The 21,590-nt window shown below is 36.5% G+C and overlaps 3 protein-coding genes across 4 annotated transcripts; 2 read left to right on the plus strand and 1 right to left on the minus strand.

Annotated features, from left to right (window-relative positions):
• The first annotated feature begins 1,131 nt into the window (after window positions 1-1,131).
• LOC109085589 (acetylcholine receptor subunit beta-like) lies at window positions 1,132-14,118 on the plus strand. The gene is made up of 12 exons (XM_042759755.1): window positions 1,132-1,939; window positions 3,004-3,137; window positions 3,548-3,592; window positions 4,934-5,043; window positions 5,253-5,361; window positions 5,641-5,788; window positions 6,044-6,229; window positions 7,038-7,261; window positions 7,379-7,557; window positions 11,169-11,310; window positions 11,556-11,738; window positions 12,241-14,118. The coding sequence occupies exons 1-11, from the start codon at window positions 1,888-1,890 to the stop codon at window positions 11,694-11,696; spliced, it is 1,470 nt and encodes a 489-aa protein (XP_042615689.1). The 5' UTR covers window positions 1,132-1,887; the 3' UTR covers window positions 11,697-11,738; window positions 12,241-14,118.
• A 409-nt stretch (window positions 14,119-14,527) lies between these two features.
• LOC109085599 (claudin-7-A) lies at window positions 14,528-18,152 on the plus strand. The gene is made up of 4 exons (XM_019100129.2): window positions 14,528-14,974; window positions 16,508-16,672; window positions 16,872-16,956; window positions 17,290-18,152. Exons 1-4 carry the CDS (start codon window positions 14,752-14,754, stop codon window positions 17,453-17,455), a joined length of 639 nt encoding a protein of 212 aa, XP_018955674.1. The 5' UTR covers window positions 14,528-14,751; the 3' UTR covers window positions 17,456-18,152.
• A 733-nt stretch (window positions 18,153-18,885) lies between these two features.
• Window positions 18,886-21,148, minus strand: LOC109085598 (calcium/calmodulin-dependent protein kinase II inhibitor 2-like). Of its 2 annotated transcripts, none has more exons than XM_019100128.2 (3): window positions 20,977-21,148; window positions 20,358-20,634; window positions 18,886-19,671 (listed from the first exon to the last, which is right to left on the minus strand). In XM_019100128.2, exons 2-3 carry the CDS (start codon window positions 20,566-20,568, stop codon window positions 19,586-19,588), a joined length of 297 nt encoding a protein of 98 aa, XP_018955673.1. In that variant the 5' UTR covers window positions 20,569-20,634; window positions 20,977-21,148; the 3' UTR covers window positions 18,886-19,585. The 2 variants fall into 2 exon arrangements, with proteins under 2 accessions (XP_018955673.1, XP_018955672.1); XM_019100127.2 differs by having other exon boundaries at window positions 20,358-20,667; window positions 20,977-21,141.
• Between the last annotated feature and the right edge of the window lie 442 nt (window positions 21,149-21,590).

A 21,590-nucleotide genomic window follows, 5' to 3' on the forward strand; every position in this document is an offset into this window, starting at 1 on the left:
AACAACTTTGATGTTTATCGACCCACTTTAAGACTAGTTATGTATAAATTCTAAGTTGTTACTCTGCCCACTAACTCTGTGGAGCTTTGTGTTTGGGGATGTTTGGAATGGGATATTGACCAGAGGAGACTGTTTTGTGGGGCTTGTGTTGCGCTTGTCTGAGACTTATTTATAGCCTGTTTGTACTTCCCATCAGCATCTTGCCTTACAGACGACTAAAGCATATTGACTGGGGTCTAAAATCAATAAACAGCAGTTACTGCATTGATCGTTATCACTAACATTACGCTGCTCTCTACTATTACTTATGACAAGAACCTTTGCATGTTATAGAGTGTAATAGTACCCACCCCCTTTTTCAGCAGCACTGGTTCCTGAAGTATTTTTTTCCATTCATTTTTCCCATAGGGTTTTTTAAGTGTTTTTCTTTCTTTTTTTTTTTGAAAATCGGACAAAAAGACAAAGGTACAAGACTGATCCCGTGAACCACTGTGAATGACATAAATTAAAAACCGTGTATATATATATGTATGTATGTATATATATATATATATATATATGTGTATATATATATATATATATATATATATATATATATATATATGTATATATGTATGTATGTATATGTATGTATGTATGTATGTATGTATGTATGTATGTATAATTGTAATTTTTTCGGAACAAATTCAATATATTAAAATATTCCATCAACTCTTTTTTTTTTTTTTTTACATAATCATGTTTAATGTAGTTTTTCACCAGGGATTCCGCTGTTAAACGTGATTATTTAAAACATAAGTTAAAAACAATGCAAACTGATAGCATGAACAAAAGCGTATACCATTAATTAACAACCTTGTAGCTCACAGTAAGTCTGTTTTTTAATAAGTTATCTTTAAAAATCGATTACCCTATTAAGACAATGAATGCCATTTTTACTTCCGAAAGCCGACTGTATTGCTCTTTTTAGTTTGTAATATTCAGTTGTCATGGCTGATCATTACTGAGCTAGACTGTGAGATGCTAAGAGTGTATGTGTGTGTTTATTTGGGAGAATGTATATCTGCTGTCGCCTTGCAGCCACAGCAAATGCCTTTACCACAATACAGACAGAACAAATTGAACAGAGGCAGAGAAACGGGTATATTGAGAGGGTGAAAACCTCATGCCTTCATGTTGGTCACTTTGTTGCATGCATGTGTGTGTGTATGGGGACACAATTTCTGACAGTGTCCTCAGATGAATGGCAATAAGCCAATTTCTATGCGTCAGATGAATACCACAAGGCAAAAAGGTTCTCAACACTTGAATTCATTTCTAATAATGACAAAATCAGCATTTTAGAGTTGGTCTTTAGTAATTATATTTTGGTTATGTTAAGAACAAGTGTGAAAGGGAAGTCCCCACAAAAGTATTTGAGCAGTGTGATTGTGTGTGTATGTGAGTATGTTCACTCCTGTCCTTTCTCACCCTCCGGAAAGGAACAGTCGTGCCCACCTCTTCCCTTTGTTCTCCCACAAAAATATCCACACACACACACTTACACAAACCATCAACAGGTGCCTGCCAGGGCAGAGTCCACACATTCCTTTCTCCGTCCCATAATTCCCTTTCCTCCCAACCAATCACAGACCAGCTTTTCACAAGTTGCAGGGAGGAGAAAAGTGATGAGGTGACCATGTCAGGGTTTGGTAGGAAAGGTTTGGCACTGTAATTAACACAAGGTTCAGCACTGTAATTAGCTGTTGGTTAGAGAGAGGACAGACACTGTGGAGTGGGATGTGCAAGTTAGTGTGAGTGCATGTGAGAGCTTGTTAAGGTGTCCTTGTACATGGTGCCAGTGGTGACGGCTGGTGCCAGACTGTGGATATACCGTTTGTACTTATAATGAAGTCTCTGCTTTGGGTCCTGTGGTGCTGCTGGCTTCTGACTCTCACAGGTAATACAGATCTGGTATTTCTGTGTCCTTTTGATATGTTTGTGTTGACATATTTACACTAGCATTTAAAAGTTTGGGGTTGGATGGATTATTTGATCTCAAATACAGCAAAAATATTTGTGTGAAATTTTATGTAAAATAACTGTTTTCTATTTTCTATTTAAAATATAATTTATTGCAATTTATTAATTATTATTAATAATTTATTCTGGCAAAGCTGACTTTTCTGCAGGCATTATTCCACATGATCCATCATTCTAATATGTTGATTTGGTGCGCAAGAAACATTTTTTATTATTATCAATGAAACAGTTGTGCTGCGTAATATTTTTGTGGAAAAACATAATGCATTTTTTCAGCATTCTTTGATGAATAAAAAGTTCAAAAGGGCAACTTTAAACAGAAATTCTTTAATGCCGCTTTTGATAAATTTAAGACATCCTTGCTTAATAAACATTAATTCCATAAATAAAAATATAAAATAATTACTGACCCCAGATGTATGTATATATGTGTGTACGTATGCATGCATATGTTGTTTATAAAAGCATTATTATTATACAAAATTATGTATTAATACATTTTGTGCATGTACCGCTTAAGTTGAAGTACGTATTAAAATTTTGTGTGTGTGTGTGTGTGTGTGTATAATTACAATATTATATATTTTAATATTGCAATATTTAATACATTATAGTTATTAATTATTTTGGAATTTGAAATCAGCATATGGTCAAGTTTATCTGAAAAGACGTGATTGCAGATAGTAACAGGTGTATATGTCACCAGTGTGTGTCAGTTATGTGCTTTCATGAACTGCATGTGACGGACTGCATCTCTCTGATATACAATCCATATAATGTTTAGAATGTTACAGCATATTTGACCTTGTGACCATGTTGATCTGGGTCAGCCCATTCTTAGAAAACCCTTTTTATGTCAGAAGAGACAGGGAGAGAGAGACAGACAAGTCTGTGGTGGAGTTATGTTGATTAAGAAACAAGGAGAGGAAAGGAGTTAATGACCTGCTGAAATAAAACAAGCATTTGTGTGTGTGTTTTCAGTGGCATCCGAGGCTGAACGGAGACTACTGGAGGATTTGTTTCAGGATTACAACCTGAAGGTGCGCCCAGCACGTACCTGGAATGAGCGAGTGATGGTCCGAGTGGGAATGACTTTAGTACAGCTCATCAGCTTGGTATGATCCACATAACCCTCACGCATAAACACATCCACACACACACGTTTTCCTATGTGGAATTACTCACTGATCCTCTCATTATTCATTGTTTATTTCCAAAGCGTCTCTCTCTCTCTGTAATCACTCACACAGTTTGTGTTCGGTGACATTCACAGCAGGCTGTTGGAGATCAGCTGCCCAGCTGCCTTTCTCGAACCCACTGGGCCTTGCAGTCAATGCTTCAGCAACATTTCCCTAACATTAGAGAAAGATTAGCATTTAGTCCCCTGTCAGCAAGCACTTTCCAGCCATGAGGCATCAAGCCATGCATAGAACATTAGCTTTCATATGGAAGGACTGACTGTGACAGCATGCCACACTCGATGCGTTAGAGCCGTGCTAATGTCACTATCTCTCCTCTCTCACAGAACGAGAAAAATGGAGAGATGACAACAAACGTGTTCATGAATATGGTGAGAGGCAGATCATTTATCTCATCCGTCCTAACCGCTGTTTATTTTCTGCTTTGATTGACTTGTCACTTTTTATAACCGCAAGTCATTTTTGGCTGTTCATTTCTTTTTTTAAACCTGTCTTATGTGCTTTCTTCAGATGTAGAGCAAATAAGTGTGCTCAGTAGAATGATGCTGTATGTAAGAAAAAGAATCGGTTTGATTAGCTAAGGGAATAAGGTTTGGGGAATTTGTTCCAAATAGGTTAATCAAAATGTCCATTTAAGGATATCCTGATTTGGACAAATGGTTAAAGGGGACATCGGATGCCCATTTTCAACAATTGGTATGATTCTTTAAGGTCTTCAAGAAATGTTTGCAACATACAGTACTTTGGTTAAAATTCCTCAATTGTCGTGTAAAACAACCCCCTTTTTAACTTGTCAAAAACAGCTCTGTTCACAGCAAGCCATTTTGGTGCATGTCTCTTTAAAAGATAATGAGCTACTGCTCACCCCCCCCCCCCCCCTTTCCATTTTTTGAATATTTGGTGGCGCATTACCATCAAAAACAAAACTAATTCACTGCGTTCTCAGTGGCTCTCATGTCGGGAGAAAATAAAGTCTCTTATGTTCACTTTTACATCTTACCACAAAACACCTGCATTGCTTTCGAGACTTTGTTGTCGCTGCAGGTGCTCGAGTGCAGAGAAAATGGCATATAGCATACAACTAGCTGAGAGCTGAAATATGCTAACATGGGCAGTCCATCAGGGGTTGTGGGAGGGGCCTGAGCAATATGACATCATACTGCTCAGAAAATCAAAAGTTTTTTTGAGGATTAATGGATTGAATGGATTTTTATCTTTGTTGGTTGTGTCCACACAATACTAAAACACTTTTATACGCAAACACCTTGTAAATGTGAATTTTGCATCCAATGTCTCCTTTAAATAATGTTTTAAAGACATGTGTCTTAAGCACTAAATCAGCATATTAGAATAATTTCTGAAGGATCATGAGACACTGAAGTCTGTAGTAATTGCTGAAAGTTCAGCTTTGCCATGACAGGAATAAATTACATTTTAAAATATATGAAAATAGAAACAGTTATTTGAAATTGTACAATTATTTCACAATACTTCTTTCAAAAACATTAATAAATCTTACTCACACCATACATTTGAATGAGTGTTTCAGGTTTTTCTGTAAAAATATGAAGATCAGCCAAAGGTTTATATGAGGAAAATGCCTAAATAAACAGAAGAAATGTATTAATAAAGATTCAGTATTAAAAAAAAAGTAGAATTTGATGGAAATTCCATTCCCCCTCCACTTTTTCTCTCTGTCTCTCTTATTTCAAGAATGGACAGATTACAGGTTATCTTGGAATCCTGAGGACTATGACAGTATTGACGTTGTGCGAATTCCTCCTTTAAAAGTGTGGCGTCCAGACATCTACCTAATCAACAAGTGAGAACATCCTTCTGCAGTGCCACACTGACAAACATTTGAAAGATTTAGTTTTAAGAAGTGCATGATCAGGGTACCTGCCACAGTATCATACTTCAGTTGAAAACCTTTTGATCTCTTTTCACTGTGAAAATAGCTGTTAGGAAATAAAACCTACAAGAGACACTAAATTTAGGACTCGACTGAGATGTTCTCTTTCTGTTTAATAGTAATGATGGTCAGTTTGACGTTGCCCTGTATGTGAATGTGCTAGTGAGGAGTGATGGAACCGTCTCCTGGTATCCACCAGCCATCTACCGCAGCTCCTGTTCCATAGAGGTACATGTAAACTTGTTATTATGCTAACATATTAAAGCAGTGTTCTGGAATCAGTAGAAATAGATTCTATTGTAAATGCATTGAATGCATATACAGTATGTCATTTTATAAATTATTTGTCAGAATCACAGAAGCTATTGTTGGTGTTTAACTTGTGTTTAACCTTGAACCACAAATCAGTTTTGGCATATTGCTGATTTAAAAGGATATTATTATTATATTGTACTATTATTGTATCATAGTGTATTGTGTTTAAATCTGTGTTCTCCATCCCTATAGGTGGCATACTTTCCATTTGACTGGCAGAACTGCACGATGGTGTTTCGTTCCTACACATATGATTCCTCAGAAGTGGACCTTCAGTATGGTCTAGATGAAGATGGCAACGAGCTCCATGAGATAGTGATTGATGAGAATGCATTCACTGGTTAGTGTACCCTTCCTAAAAGTGACAACTTCCTGTCCAAGGTCAGGAACTATGGTATAATACAACAATGTCAGTGAATATTTACATTTATTTATAAAAATAATATTAGTACATAATTATTGTTCAGCAAAGTAATATAGTTAATCTACCTGTAGTCTGTTTATGGTCGCCAAGCAATGTAGCAACTTGGCACATGGCACACTCTCTTCTTCCTTCTATCTCTCTTTCTCTCATCAGTCCTCTCTCTTCCCTAAGAGAACGGTGAGTGGCAGATTTGTCATAAGCCCAGCAGAAAGAACATCCACGATGACTTGTATGAGGACATCACCTTCTATCTGATTATTGAGAGGAAGCCCCTGTTCTACATCATTAACATCATCGTGCCCTGCATCCTCACCAGTGTGCTGGCCATATTTGTCTTCTATCTGCCACCTGGTGCAGGTGCCCATCTTTAATTAGAAAATCAGTATGATGGATGTAAATTGTGCTGTTTTATGTTCAACTTTGAAGAACTTTGTTTTTTGTGGTCAGTAAGATTTGTAAAAAAAAAAATTTTTTTTTAAAGAAGTCTCCAATATGTTCACCAAGGTTGCATTTATTTAATTAAAACTACAATAATATTTTAATATTGTGAAATATTATGACAATTTTAAAAAAACTTTTTTCTAGTTTTATATATTTTAAAATATAATGTATTTATGTGATGCAAAGCTGAAATTTCAGCAGCCATTACTCCAGTCTTCCTTGTCACATAATCCTTCAGAAATCATTCTAATATGGTGATTTGCTGCACACAAAAATAAATAAATAAATAAATAAATAAAAACTTGTATTATGCAATGTTGAAAACTGTTGTGCTGCTTAATATTTTTGTGGAAACCACAATATATTTTTTTATGAATAGAAAGTTCAAAACAGTGGCATTTATTTGAAAATATAAATCTTCTCTAAAATTACAAATGTCTTTTCTGTCATGTTTATTCAGTTTAATGCTTCTTTGATGAATAAAAAAAAATCTTACTGACCCCAAACTTTTGAATGGTAGTGGGTTTTTTTCTTTTCTTTTCTTTTTTTCAAAACTACAGAAGTATTTTAGCTGTATGCAATGCAAATGCAAATGTGGATGACATTATTTAACTTTAAATTTTAAATTAGCCTACTTAATCGTTTGTAATTGTATTTATACAGAAAGTTAATTCAATACAATATGTGTCTGTATGTGAGACATGTTTTCTGATCTCTCCCTCAGGTGAGAAGATGACTCTGTCTATCTCAGTCCTCATTGCTCTCACAGTTTTCATGCTGTTGTTGGCTGACAAAGTTCCAGAAACATCACTTGGCATTCCTATCATCGTTAACTATGTAATGTTCACCATGATCCTGGTGACGTTCTCAGTCATCCTTAGTGTGGTGGTCCTGAACCTTCACCACAGGACTCCCAGCACACACCACATGCCCGTATGGGTGAGAAAGGTGACCCTTAAAAAGATTCAGATTCAGGAAGATCTTGATATAGAAAGCAGCTTATTTACATTATTCCATAAACGTACATAAATCTGAAAGCATTTCCTGTCATGTAACATTCTGTAGATTTTCATCAACTTACTGTCCCATTATTTGGGTGTGCTGAGGCCCCAAATCGAGGAACCAGTGGAGGATGAGCCAAAAGAAAACATCCCATTGGGTTGTCTGGACAAAGGTCTTAAACCTGGAGGTGAATATTTCATCCGAAAGATCAACCCAGAACTGGTATTGCCTTGGAGAGGAAGGTTAGTACTGTGTGCAATAAAACATAATTTAATTAGTCTCAGTCAATCACAGAATAACCCTGCAAAATAACCCTAAAAATATAATATATGAAATAACGTATATACTGTATGTATGTTCTGCAGAGCTGTGTAGATTAACTTATGATTTGGTTGTGGTTAGAGTTTATAACCACAAAGTAAAGTTTACAATAATTTGCCATTTTTTTTACCTATTTGTCTTGTCTTTTTGTTTATTGATCTTGTCAAATCTGTTTGACTGCAAATGCTAAGTACAACTCTTGCTAGACACAAATAATGAACACTCACTCAGACAAAAACACACATAGATGCCAAATCAATATGCAACACTTTAATGTGCTTGTACTATAATCTGCTGGTGTTGGCAATATTGCTCGCTTTTAAACAACTCATAAATGCGGATCAGTGTGGGCGAATGATGAAAGTCTCTGTGCTGGCTGTTCCTCCTCTCAATCCAAGGGCAGATGATTTCAGCCCAGTTAAGCCCAGTCATCCCTCCAAAGTCACCAGAATCTAAGCCCTCGTTGAGCTGAGGCATTAGAGTGTAATGCACACAAGAACAGCAGGGGAGGGCCAAAGATGGAGGATGAACATAAATGGATAAATGGACATTTGGATGGACAGATGGACAGGTTTTCTCTGAAAACGTGCAAAAGAATCTGTTTTAGTATACAGTGTGTGTGTGTGTGTGTGTGTGTGTGTGTGTGTGTGTGTGTGTGTGTGTGTGTGTGTGTGTGTGGGGCAGAGACATGTCTTTATCTGTCTGTAATAGAAGTAATGAACTGTTTTGCTGGCACACTGTTTGAGAATGACTCGTGACCTGTGCCCTGTCACTCTTGCTCCTGTAATTTGGTTCTGCAGAGTGTGTCACCCTTTAGCCAGTCTAACAGGTGCCAGTCTAACAGGTGTCAGTCTAACAGATGCTGTAAGATGTCTGCATGCCACTAGAGCTTTATTAAAGTGCTAAGCTCACAAGTCCTTCAAGACATGGCACCGGTCTTTAGGGCTATAGGATTACAGAAGTGACTTCCAGAAAAGTTAATATTGTTGTATGTGATCCATTTTTATTAGCAGGCGGTACTTGCTATCCAAACAACCCAAAGGCCCAAATAACCTAAATTTCTTGCTAAATCTAATGATGTTTTGACAGTAGAGTTTGATGGGTGGTCACAACCGTGTTTGATATCAGAGTTTGGTTGGTGTGAAAATGTGTAATGAATGAGTCTGCAATACAGACTCATTTTAGGAAATTAATTGCTATTAAAAATACATGATTTGAGTTTGTATTGTGGTATTTTGAGAGCAGAGTGTCAAATGCATTTGTCATTGCTTCTTGTCAGAAACTTGACTAAAAATTAGTTAATTATTTAATTTTTGGACATTTTAACATCCCCTTTATCCTCCTGAGTCCTTAACAGAGTTGTTTTAGTTTTATTAATATACTAAAATATCCTATTTTTTTAATTCACTTTTAATCTTATATTTTTGCTTTTTATTATTTTTATGTTTATTGTTTTTTGTTTGTTTGTTTGTTTGTTTTTATATTTCTTTCTACCTTTATTTTTAATTCAGTCTTCAATTCATTTTAGTACTTAAACCTATTTCAGTTTGTTACTTATGCATTGTATCCAATTTTCAGTTATTTTTTAAACGTTTTTAATCTAATGTTTTTTTTTTTTTTCTTTAATTAATGACAATATATTTTTACAGTTTTATTTTAGTTAGCAAACTAAAGTACCACACAGCTGCCACTGGCAATCAAGGTGGTACTTGCATCAATGATGCAAATATAGAGCAGTCCAGAGCAAGACACAGGGAAGAGTAGCCTAACATCGATCAACTAGTTTTTCAACCACCAAGTAGTTTCTGTAGTTTTTTTGTTTTTGGTTTGTTTGTTTTTTGTTTTGTTTTTTGTGGTTTAAATAGCATGCTGCCAACATTACAATTTTTGCACATTAAAACAATCCTTGAAGTTGCATTCTGTTCCATTCCTAGCCATTTTAGAATGTAAGAACACACTCTGAAGAAAATGTGTGTCTCATCAAGTGAATTTTAATGGGGTCTATGCAGATAATCACGTGAGGATGGGTCTTTATATATTAGGTGTGTGCATGCATCATATGCATGGAAAAGTGAGTGCATACATCACACATACCTGTGGAAACAAACATTTGTATGAGTTGTTAGAGTTCCTGTTTATACCAGTATGTATCTCATTGACCGTGCATATCATGTGCTGGACGTGTGCTGCTCTCTGTTTAATCCCTGTTGGAAAAACACTCACCCTTGAAAGAATAGGAATGTGAGAGAGGAGAGGTCAGTCCCAGACACAGCACTGCTATAATTCATTCTACACTGTATGAAAGACTCTTTCCCACTATAGCACAGAGCAACACAATACTAACCTCTACAATGAACTCATGCTAATGTACAACACGATATGCAAAACTACATTACTGCACAATGCTTTATGTTATTAGTGATACTTACTAATTGCTATTGCTCATACTTCGTTATTTATTTCCATAGAATATTACATTTGATGCAGAACTCATCCTGCATGCTTTATACTATTAAGTTATGTGGCTTTAGTGCAGAGATGTTTGCTGTTACTTTTAGTAGCTGAAATCAGATGATTTTCTCCTAGAATTATGGTGCCATGTTTTTCATATAATAACTCATTCCTGTTTTTAAAATGTTTAAAAAAAAAGCAACAGGTGCAATGCATAATTTTAAATAAGTGCATACTGTCTAAATGTTGCTTTGACGTTTCAAAGTGTGTCAATGTCACTTGCAGACTGGTCAGGTCATGGACAGGTCATATATTTCAGGATAAAAGAGGAAGACAAGAACATGCAGCACAATTAACCAATATACAGTACCAGTTTTTTTTTTTTTGTTTTTTTTTTCTCAGTATTGAGTAAATTAAAATCTTGAGTGCTTAAAAAATGTGAGCAATATAATGCCATATCCTAATTAATATCAAAGTGCCAAATTGTTGCTCATATTGAAAAGCAATTTTTAAAGGAATAAAAAAAAAATACATTTGCTGAAAATGTTCTCATCCCTCAGGGTATCTAAGATATTGATTAATTTGTTTCTTCATTGGAACAGATTTGGAGAACTGTAGCATTACATCACTTGCTCACCAGTGGATCCTCTTCAGTGAATGGGTGCCGTCAGAATGAGAGTCCAAACAGCTGATAAAACATCACAATAATCCATAAGTAATCGACACAACTCCAGTCCATAAATTAACATCTCGTGAAGCAAAATGCTGCTAAAATATGAGTCCTCTATCCATAATTAGCTGTTTGAACTCTCATTCTGGCGGCACCCATTCACTGCAGAGGATCCATTGGTGAGCAGGACATGGTCTAAGGGTGAGTACAAATTTAAACATTTTATCATTTTGGGTGAACTATTCCTTTCATGGATAATTGTTATAATTTTATGAACTGTTAATAATCCAGTAAAAACAGTAAGTGGACATGGAAACACTGCAGCATGACAATTTGTGTTTTGTTAGTACACTTATGAACCTTTGTTTAGGGTTAATCATTCTTTCATTTGTGTGTATGTGTGCCTTTCAGTTATAATGAGAGTACTGTGAAGTTGCAGAGGTTTTCAAACAGTGACAACTATTGTCTGATTCTGCCTCCGAATCTCAAATCTGCAATCGCCGCCGTCACGTACATGGCTGAACAACTGAAGAAACAGGATGTGGACGATACTGTAAGTCTATGAACAATCACAAACACCATGCAGACACATGCTCACAAACCACACACGTTCATTCACTTTCCTTCTCTGTTTTTTCACACATACTCACAGATACACAAAGAGACCTTTATCTAAGGCTCTTCCTCTCGGTCTGTCCCTGATCCTCATGATTATTCATAAATTGACAATACACATCCTCCTGTGTTAGTGAGATAAACATATCCCATTGTTTCTGTGTTTGATGTGTTCACGTGTAGATGACAGATGACTGGCAGTACATTGCTGTGGTTTTGGATCGTCTCTTCCTTTGGCTCTTTGTCATCATTACCACCCTGGGCACACTGGCCATGTTTCTGGATGCCAGTTTCAACTACACTCCTGACCAACCTTTTCCATGAGTACATCCCGACGACAAGCACACAGCTACTGCACAGCTCCTAGTAAGACTGTAGTTTGTGTGGACTGTCTCTAGGGGGCACCAGAAAATCATCTTTCTTTCTTTCCTGTTTTTGATATGTTTCCATGACAATATATTTGTTATTTTCAAGCTCTTTCAGTTCATCAACTATGTTTATGATCATACATTTGCTTTTTACCTATCATTTATTACATACTGTATTATGTCACTTTATTTAATAAAACTTTAAGAATAATTATTTTACTTCTTAAGATATTAGAAAAATGTTTTCTTGCCATAGTCTGGATTACATGTTTTCTTAACTTTTTCATTGATTCAGTGTTCATAAAACAGGGAGAGCATGTAACTGTTTAACTGTTTAACTGTTGTTGTTGTTGTTTTAATTAATTTATTGTTTGTTTACTTTGAAGTTCTTTTCTTTGAGAAATTGGGCATCTCTAATGCCCTAGAGAATATATCATAAAGATTATAATCACATGTATTCAGCATAATCTAAGCAACCATATTTCTCTCCTTGTTTGCAGCTCTTTTCTGTCTGCCAGCAGTGGTTTGTTAAATCCTTCCTGGATCTGACTTGTCATTGAACCATTAGGATATAAAGTCTGACGAGCATGCTGTAACTCCATTTTTAGCCAGTCTAGCTACGGTAAAGATAATGAACTGATGACCAGTCAGTTCTAATCAACATTACCTGACAGTTTTCTGGCTGGCACACCTCTTTTTTCAGGTAGCGATTCAAACATTAACTAACATTATGTTGTCCATTTATTATAATTGTGATGAACCACATACTCTTGGCTAATTCTCAGATAATATGAGATTTAAAACTTAAAAAATCTGAATAAACAGGCAGAGCCAAACTTGTGGCTCATGTTTAGCCTAAATTCCTAAAGCAACACAATATATTAGTTCATGATTACCTTACAGCAGCTTTTACTAGGTTAACATTAAATTATCTGGATTAACCTGACCAATTTCAAGCTAGTTTGTTAATATTTTGTGTTGGATCATTTACTGTAGCATGCAATTAAAGTTATTATTTTTCTTTTATTGAGTCATGGAAGTCTTTAAAGTCAGCATGAAAACAAAATGAACATTACTATATTTTTTCTATACGTTTCTGGTCTTGGTGCACTTTTTTTTTTTCAAGACAAATAACAAAGTATTTTTGATCATTTAAATGCAGTCTTTGTAAGCACAAAAAAACAAAAATGTTTTTCGTTATGTTTAGTTGAAAGTTATTATCAGTTGAAAAAAGACGAATTCCTTCAAATTCCTAGATTACATCAGTTTGGCTTGTGTGCCTACATTTCTGTGAGAAGGCACCTATTTGCATAAGAAGTAAAAGAAAGAGGTAAGAAATAATGAAATAAGAAAAGCTCATTAGCCGAGTCACTGCTTTTGAGGGGAAACCAGAGGCCTGTGTGTTTTATTGCTAACGGTTCAGTGGGCTTCTAAGGAGGCTTACACCAGTTTAATCACTGTTTTTTTCACTGTTTATAAACTTCAAAAAAAGCCCTGGAGCCAGTCAAAAGAAAAGCCATGAAGGGAGTTTCTGTTCTTCTTGGGGCTGATTTAGCACTGTCTGTTCCCCCTTTACTGAGTGTTGTCTGTTTACTGGAACTAGGTGGGGACAGAAGCTTCGAAAAAATGTCAAAGTTTCTTTTGTGTGTCAAGGCTACTTGGCCCAGTGCTCATGAACCAGCCAACTGCGTGACAGATAAATCAGGTTACCAGGGTTGACTGGAGTAGTGTGTGCTAATGTCAAGATGTTACTGAAGCAAAGGCATTCCTTCTAATGTATCTTCTAACTGTTGTTCCTCCTCCTCACAATCTCTTCTCTAAGAATTCTGAGAACAAAATTGTGATGGTTAAATATTTGTTTAAATCCTATATGTTACCTTTAAAATTCTTTAAATGAAACTATCAACTAAAAACATCAGGGTGTCAGACATAGACTCTTTCTGGAGGGAAAATTATTTCCCTTTGAAAAGCATTATTGCTAGGTTATAGATATTTCCTCTTTACCTTTGTGTGATGATTGTAACATTGGCGCCAACTCTACTGCAGACAATAGTTGATAGTGTTCCAGATTTTTTTCCCCCTTTCACTGGAAGTCCAGAGGTCACCTGATGGAATGGTTGAACGTGTCCTCAGAATCAGAATCAGAATGAGCTTTATTGCCAGGTATGTTCACACATACGAGGAATTTGTTTTCGTGACAGAAGCAAGATGTAAGTTGAGGTCCCGAGACTGGATAGGCAATAGCAGTGGATTGCATTAAATGTGAAACTTTTTAGAGGTAAACAAACATAAATGGAAGGTTTTTAAAATGTATCAATGTAAATTAAAGCATGCAAAATAACAATAGGCCTGATAATAGGCTTATTAAATTGCAATAATTAGGCTAATAAATAACTATAACAAAAACAATAGTGTTTGTTTTATGGAAGCCCATTTACAGCAACTGAAATCATAATGCAATTTTTTTTTTTTTTCTTCATAATTATCTCCTAATTGGCACGTACCTAGTATCTCATAATTTAGACTTTCATGTCATTATAGCCTATGATTTAACATGATTGTTTTTTGGTGAAAGCGGGTTTCCTTCTTAAAGCCACTTGTATAGAAGAATTTTGTTTCAGAGAAAATATAACTTACACAAGTTTGCTACCCTATATTTTGTGTAGGATAACCGAAGTTTAAAACTTAAGTGAAGATGATGCGAGTGATTCTATGTTGTGTGACGTCACGACTCCGGGCATGGCACAACTGGCGTCGCGCGCCCTCCAGCATTTACCCTCTCATTCCCCCTGTCGCTTTTGTATTCTACGCAACACTTCGACTGGCAAACACCGCAAGCTGACTGACAGACTGCCGTTTTTCCTCGGAGAGTTGGTCACTTTCTCAACTTCGTCGACAGTTTTTTCGGAGCGGTTCTTCAAAGAGTAACAGGTGCGGGACAGGAGCGGTGAGCGGAGTCAGACGACGTTTATTGCCAACTGTTGCTCAAGTTGCCATTAAGTGTCAAAAATATGGCAAACTCGGGCGTTCAGTTGCTTGGATTTGGTCTCTCTCTGATTGGCATCATTGGACTGATCGTGGGCACCATCCTCCCGCAGTGGAAGATGTCCGCGTACGTGGGGGACAGTATTATCACGGCAGTGGCCACATACCAGGGACTCTGGATGTCCTGCGCGTTTCAGAGCACCGGACAGCTTCAGTGCAAGATCTACGACTCCATTCTACAATTAGACAGTGAGTGTCTAATCTATCTATCTATCTATCTATCTACCTATCTATCTATCTGACTGGTTTATCTTAAAAAAAAAAGAGAGAAATTGATAGAAAAGCTGTCTGTCTGTCTAAGATTTTTTTCACTTACAGTATTTATTTTTATTTTAATGACCTGTGATGTAGAATGTAGAAAATCCCAATGGTTGTTTAAAAAACACGCTACTGTATCACAAATTTGATCCATTATGTATATAAATTGATCAAGTGCCTGCCTTGTATTAGCCTACTGTAGGTGTTTATTGGAATTCTCTGGCATTGGAAGCCGTAGTTTCCAACTCTTCACACACACTCAAATAAACACTAGTGCTATTCCCAGCCAGTGCTTGATTAATGGATGCTGGCATCGCCAGTGGGACTTTGAATCTACTGTATGACTGTAATGTAAGCAGGCAGGACAGGTAGCCATGGTGACATCAGCCCATGCTTCTCCAGGAAGAATGTAATCCATTGTTTCTATAGTTGCCAAAGTATTTTTATTAACACACCCAACTACCAGTAATGAATTATGAGTTTATTCATTGAATCGAGTGCTTCAGTTTAGGGCTGTTACAGAAACATTCCCCATTCCCTGAGTTCCCCGGAGATTGGGATAGGAAACCACAACCTCACGTCCCTCCTCAGAGTTTGCAGAAACACTCTCTAACACAGATTAACACAGGTGTTAAAAAAATGTTATTTAGCTCTCCTTGAATTTATGTATTTACCGAGGGGCTCTGTGCTGAAACTTATTATTAGGGGTTATTTCTGAGAAAACTGCAAGGACACTTCCAGCTGAAACCAGCTGGAACTGCACCTGACAGCAGGTTGAATTAGGATGGAGGGAGGAGCAGAAGACAAAAGAGAAAACAGGAGGATGAAGGGTGACCCGCTGAATTCCACTGCTGACTGTTTTCTGTGCCTGGCAAGAGATGCCTCATTGTGTTTTAATGAATAAAGGAGAGGAATAATTCTTCCGCTTCACTACAGCTTGCACCCCTGCCCTGCCCCTCGCACATTCCCTTTTTTAATCTCCTGTCTTGGTGGGGTTTGTGTGCACATGTACAGGATTGCACTGGCACAGACTGGTTCTTGTCAGAATGGCTTCTTGCGCTCTTTATTTTGAAGTAGAAACTCAAATGTTTGTACAATTCACTTTAATTTGTTATCATTTAATTTAAAGCGATAAATAAATAATTCAATATTATGTAATATTCAATTATTTTCTTTTTTTATAATATGGCTGTTAAGGTCTCAACATTCAGTTTTAGGGAATATTTTAATATTTTAAGTTTTAACATTATAAATAATAACTCAATATTAATTATATAATATTAAATTATTGTTATTTACAATATGGTTTTTGTACAATTAAATTTGTTATTATTTAATATTATATATAATTTTGAACTTATTTAACAGCTATATCCTGGTGGTTTGGCCATTTTCATGACTGACAGTTGTTAAGATCCCAACGTCTGCATCTGTTTAATGTCTTTCTCTATCTGTCTGCTGTAGGTGATCTTCAAGCGACCCGTGCTTTGATGATTGTGGGTATCATTGCATCCATTGCCGGTCTTGGTGTGGCCTGCATGGGCATGAAGTGCACCACTTGTGGAGCTGATGACAGAGTTCGCAAGGCTCGCACGGCCATGACAGGGGGCATCATACTGCTAGTGGGAGGTGAGTGTGTGTGTGAGACAGGCTGTTCATGCAAGTTAACAGTGAACCATGCTTGAACTGCTCTTATATAACATCAGTCTCTGCTCAGTCTGTGGGTCAATGAACATCATTAAAAAAAGATTTGGCAAAAAAAAGAAAGATCTTCTGTATTTTTTTTTTCTTCTTTTAAAAAAAAAGTTTCTCTATTTTGTTCTTACAGCCCTCTGTGCAATTGTTGCCTGCTCATGGTTTGCCCACAATGTAATCCGAGCTTTCTACAACCCTTTCACTCCAGTCAACACCAAGTGAGCACAAGGAATTTTACTTTGCACAATTTCTGGAGCACAGTGTCCAAACTCTGTTCCTGGAGGTCCCCCAAAAAGACACATTTTGGATGTCTTCCTTATCTGACACACCCATCTCAGTTCTTGGAGCACTTCTACTATTGTTGATGAGTTAAATTGGGTGGGTTCGATTATTGAAACATTAAAAGAGGTGCAGTGATGGGAGCATCTGGGAACAGGGTTAAGAAACACTCTAGAACTTTGTCCAAAAGCAATTATTATAGTAAAAACAAAATAATAATAATGTATAATTTTCACAACATTTCCCATATGACTCTTTTTTTTTTTCTTTAGGTTTGAGTTTGGAGCAGCTATTTTCATTGCTTGGGGCGGGTCATTTCTTGATGTTCTTGGTGGAGCCATGTTGGCTGCCTCTTGCCCTCGAAGTAAACAAGTGTCAAAGTATCCTAAAAGTAACCCTGCACGGTCTGCCAGCAGCAGCAATAAAGAGTATGTGTGACCAACACTGCCCCCCACTGGACAGATACTGCACCAAGAAGGTGAAAATTTCTTCAACAAAATAATGAACTGAATAATGAAGGTTGAACCGCTGTCACTGAGAAAGACAACAGTTTACAAACTGTCTAATGTCCCATTATAAAAAGGGCAATCAGGTGTCCAAAAGTTCAAATAGATTATGTATTTACAAACTCTCTGGGAGTTTTGGAAATGGAGGACTGTAGGAATCAGTATTTCAATGAAGAGAACAACTAGGTTGGTTTCTCTGTTTCAAAGAAGAGAAACTTTGGTAGTGGGTCATATATGTTGGTGTTTTTAAAGTACCCACTAGGGAGCACTATAACCAACACAATAAGCAGGTGTTGCCCAAAATGGAGGCGGATTTTTTATTTTTAAGAATTGCTTGTTTTCGAGTATTTATCCCACAGAAATGCTAACCTTTTTAATACTCATTTGAGCCACTGTTTTGTAATCCCATGTAATTGAAGATGTTCAAAAAAGATTCAGAACATCAAAAAAAAAATTTTCATTTGCTTAACACATTTCAGTATTAACTCACCACCTCATGTTCATTTTATTATCCATGAGCCTATCTGAATATCTTATACTCATAAAAGTTTCTTGATAATGGCAGTGTTAGTTATTGTTTACACACTTGTTTTACGTGCTTATTTTCAATAAAGTTGGCTTTCATTGTATCAGGCTGGTTATTATTCCTGTGGTTGAAAAAGACAATCACATCCCAAATGTGAATTTGCATTACACAAAAATACAGTAAGTCTATATTGAAATCTGCAATTCAGAATGTAATTTAAACATGGAAATAAAAGATTATTATAATTTTATTATTTTATAAACATCAATAAAGATCACTGATCAAATAGAAAATGTAATGCCAGCCTGCAATGTCCTAAAATGTAATTTTTTGAAAAAGTAAAAAAAAAAAAAAAAAAAAAAAATTTTAGGGACGTCAAAATTAAAGTGTTAATTGTGCATTTTTTTCTTTTTCAGTTTAGTACATAAAAAATATTTAAAGCAGCATCCCTTTTTTCCTGCCATCCTTTGGCTAGTGTTTTCGTAGACTATACGAACACACAAAAGAGAACTTAATTCAGTACTGGTGTACTGTCTGTGAAGCAGCTCTAATTTCATACTGTAATGCTGAATGACTATATTTAAAGGCTATAACTGAGGGAAATGCATTTAATGGAGACATTTGTAGCAGTATTTTTATCTTCATTAATAGGCCAGTATAACTGATGCCATTAAACACATTTTTAAAACATGCCATGTTTTTCTTGTTTATACATTAATATTCGATTAATCTGTATTAATTAAAGAAAAATGTGTGATTAATTTGTTAATTTTTTAATCGATTGACAGCAGTAACACCTTTACAAATAGCCTGTATTCAAACATAAACAAATGTTATAAAGTTACTCATGCATACTTTATTACTCCCAGCCCACTGCACTCTTCCAAAACAATTTACAAAAATCCATTAATTTCCATGCAAACATTTAGAAGTTAAAAGCATTTTTATGAGCAACGTACTTCAACCTACATCTGAGATCAGTTTAGAAGATTTGATTGTTCATCTCAGCATGCGTTCAAGATTGTACTTATTTAAATTCAAACAGTGACTAAATAAAAGATCCTTACAATTAACAAGTAACCAGTGTCATTCCGAGAAATGTCAAGGTAACCACCAAATGGCGCGTTACAGGTTAACTGAGTTTGACAGCAAAATGTCCTCTTTGGGAGATGAGTAATCCAACCTGCTGAGGTTAGCTTTCTTATTCTGAAGTAAAGTGCAAATTTAATAAATATAGCCCTGTTGCATTAAAGATCATCAAGATCTTCATATCAAGAAAGAAACATCAAAAAACTGAGAAAACCAGACAGGACCATTCAGTGCTACAGAAGCACGACATCAGTTAAGTGATGAGCAAGCATAAAGTGAACAGGAAGCAAAGTCCATAGTTCTCTTGTTTGACCTTGAAATGGTGAAAGCTTTAAAAGCTGTACAGTGAAAGGTGATGTCAAGTGAGAACGTGTGAGAGGGAGATTTTAGTTCAATTCTGTAGGCCTGCTTTGGTGTGTTGGCCTCTTTGGCACAGTCAACCATGCATCAGGCAACAGGTGATACTCTCTGAGAAACCGGGAAGCCTCTGTTATTGTTTATAATATCATCCAAGTCCTCATCATCAATAACCACTGCAAAAACAAAATAAGAAATGTATCATATCTGACAACAGAGTGGAAACAACTTCCTCCTGGGAAGTTCACGTTTATGTATTGGTAATCACTTTTTAAAACTCTACATCTACAAAAAGATTTAAAACAAAAAAAAATGTGTTTTGCTCAGTGTTTTCATTAGATTTATGAAGGTTCTGTAATTTGAGTCATTATATAACTTTACAAAAGGCTACTTTATTTTTATCTGCAACTTTTAACAAATTTACCATTATTACAGATGCTGCACCCATTGTGTCAAACTTGATTTTAAAGTTTTCCACACATAATTACGACTTTCTGGTTATGTGCATTCAACTTGTAAACAATCATTCCGACATGCCTTCAATGCACAATTAGTACCTCCCTTCAAAGTTATTTCGATAACTAGAAAAGGGACATGCAAACAGTTTCAGTGTATTAACTAGGTAGCTTCCCAAGAACTGTATATATAGTGAATTTTTCCCTCATTGGACGCACCTTGATGAGTTAACAAATTCAGTGAGGGGAAACATCCAAGATTTGTAGCTCTGGGGAGGCTTCAGGAACAATTTTAAATACAAATTTTGATTTAAAGGTTTTGGGTTTATGTCAAGGATTTTAAAGGGGAAAAACTGTACAGTGACATGATGAAGTAACACAACAGCACAGGCTAATATCAAACCCACCTCTCGTAGACCGCCCGATCTGTCCGAGTTTGGGGGCTCGCTGCATTCTTCGTGGGGCGGACAGGAGGTCTGGTCTGTTCCTCCCTGCCTGTCCGTGGTCGTACGGGATTACTGGACTGGGTTGTAATGCACCTGCCGGTGGTATGAGATCGGGCATTTCTGCCATGCCGTACATGTCCTCCTGCTGCTGTACTTCGGTAGGTCTATTCATAAAAAACGGCCGCAAGTCGGTTGTCTGTGTACTTCCGCGACGCCGACAAAATGTTTGTCAATCCACCTAAACAGGTTCCAAAATTAGTGTTTACAACACCTGGGGAGGGTGAAACACGGGAAAATGAAGACATCAACCGATTATGCTCTAAAATAAATAATGAAATCAAGTAACCAATATTCGTAATAAACCACACAGGAGCCCGATAAACAGTCAGATTATATAAGCTATATATATACACCTTGTATAGACACAAGTAAAACTGATATAATGCACCGGATGAGCTCGAGAGTCAGAGTGTTCACAACATTCACACCTGTCAACAACAAAGCTTTCGCTTAGATTACGTTATGTAGTAACCGAAATGTATCACATATACAAATATAAAACAACGAAACATATCCTTACCTTGTATTTGTCCGGAGCGTGGACACGGTTCACACGTATTTGGCTTCGTTCAGCGCGAGTAGGAAGTTGCCCACTATCTACGGCGCTGAGAGTCTGTCGTAACTCTCACTTGGGGATTTCCTTGGTCGTTTCTGTATGCGTCACTGCGAGGGAGGGCCCGATCTCTTGTTGTGAGCCCGTGGGGAGGTGATTATTGACGGTTAAACCACCTTGTGTGGGTTTGCGAACTGTAACCTACGTACGTGAGATCCCACACTGGACGTTACAGATTGTTTCACTCGAACTTTATCAATGACACGGTTTGTTGGAAGTGGTTTTATCAACATGGTGTCCGTATCTTTTGTACGCGTTGCCAAAGCTTTACATGAATAGGGGAGATAAAGTAATTAAAAAAAATTGGCTATTGCTAAGTTTCCTTTCCGAACGTATTTAGGATAAGGCACAGGATAAATATTTTATCATTTGAATTCTGTCAATCAACGCTGGGCAAGCTGGTAAAATGTGAAAAAAAAAATATATATCTTGACATTTTCTGGAATTTTGTCGATAACGAGAATTAGAGGAGCTTGACGGCTTTGGCAGGTTTAGGACTGCCGTGGACAGCTGACTAAACT

This window comes from Cyprinus carpio, chromosome A7 (genome assembly GCF_018340385.1).
Source record: "Cyprinus carpio isolate SPL01 chromosome A7, ASM1834038v1, whole genome shotgun sequence".
Lineage (NCBI taxonomy): Eukaryota > Metazoa > Chordata > Actinopteri > Cypriniformes > Cyprinidae > Cyprinus > Cyprinus carpio.

What these genes read in the sequence shown, in the direction of transcription:
- LOC109085589 (XM_042759755.1), top strand. Translation starts at nt 1,888, where the DNA reads ATGAAGTCTCTGCTTTGGGTCCTGTGGTGCTGCTGGCTTCTGACTCTC. An exon ending in CAAACGTGTTCATGAATATG is followed by an intron (nt 3,593 to 4,933) that starts GTGAGAGGCAGA and finishes CTCTTATTTCAA; the next exon opens with GAATGGACAGATTACAGGTT. An exon ending in GCAGCTCCTGTTCCATAGAG is followed by an intron (nt 5,362 to 5,640) that starts GTACATGTAAAC and finishes CCATCCCTATAG; the next exon opens with GTGGCATACTTTCCATTTGA.
- LOC109085599 (XM_019100129.2), top strand. Translation starts at nt 14,752, where the DNA reads ATGGCAAACTCGGGCGTTCAGTTGCTTGGATTTGGTCTCTCTCTGATT. An exon ending in CATCATACTGCTAGTGGGAG is followed by an intron (nt 16,673 to 16,871) that starts GTGAGTGTGTGT and finishes TTGTTCTTACAG; the next exon opens with CCCTCTGTGCAATTGTTGCC. An exon ending in TTCACTCCAGTCAACACCAA is followed by an intron (nt 16,957 to 17,289) that starts GTGAGCACAAGG and finishes TTTTTTCTTTAG; the next exon opens with GTTTGAGTTTGGAGCAGCTA.
- LOC109085598 (XM_019100128.2), bottom strand. Translation starts at nt 20,568, where the DNA reads ATGAATAGACCTACCGAAGTACAGCAGCAGGAGGACATGTACGGCATG. An exon ending in GATCGGGCGGTCTACGAGAG is followed by an intron (nt 19,672 to 20,357) that starts GTGGGTTTGATA and finishes TTGTTTTTGCAG; the next exon opens with TGGTTATTGATGATGAGGAC.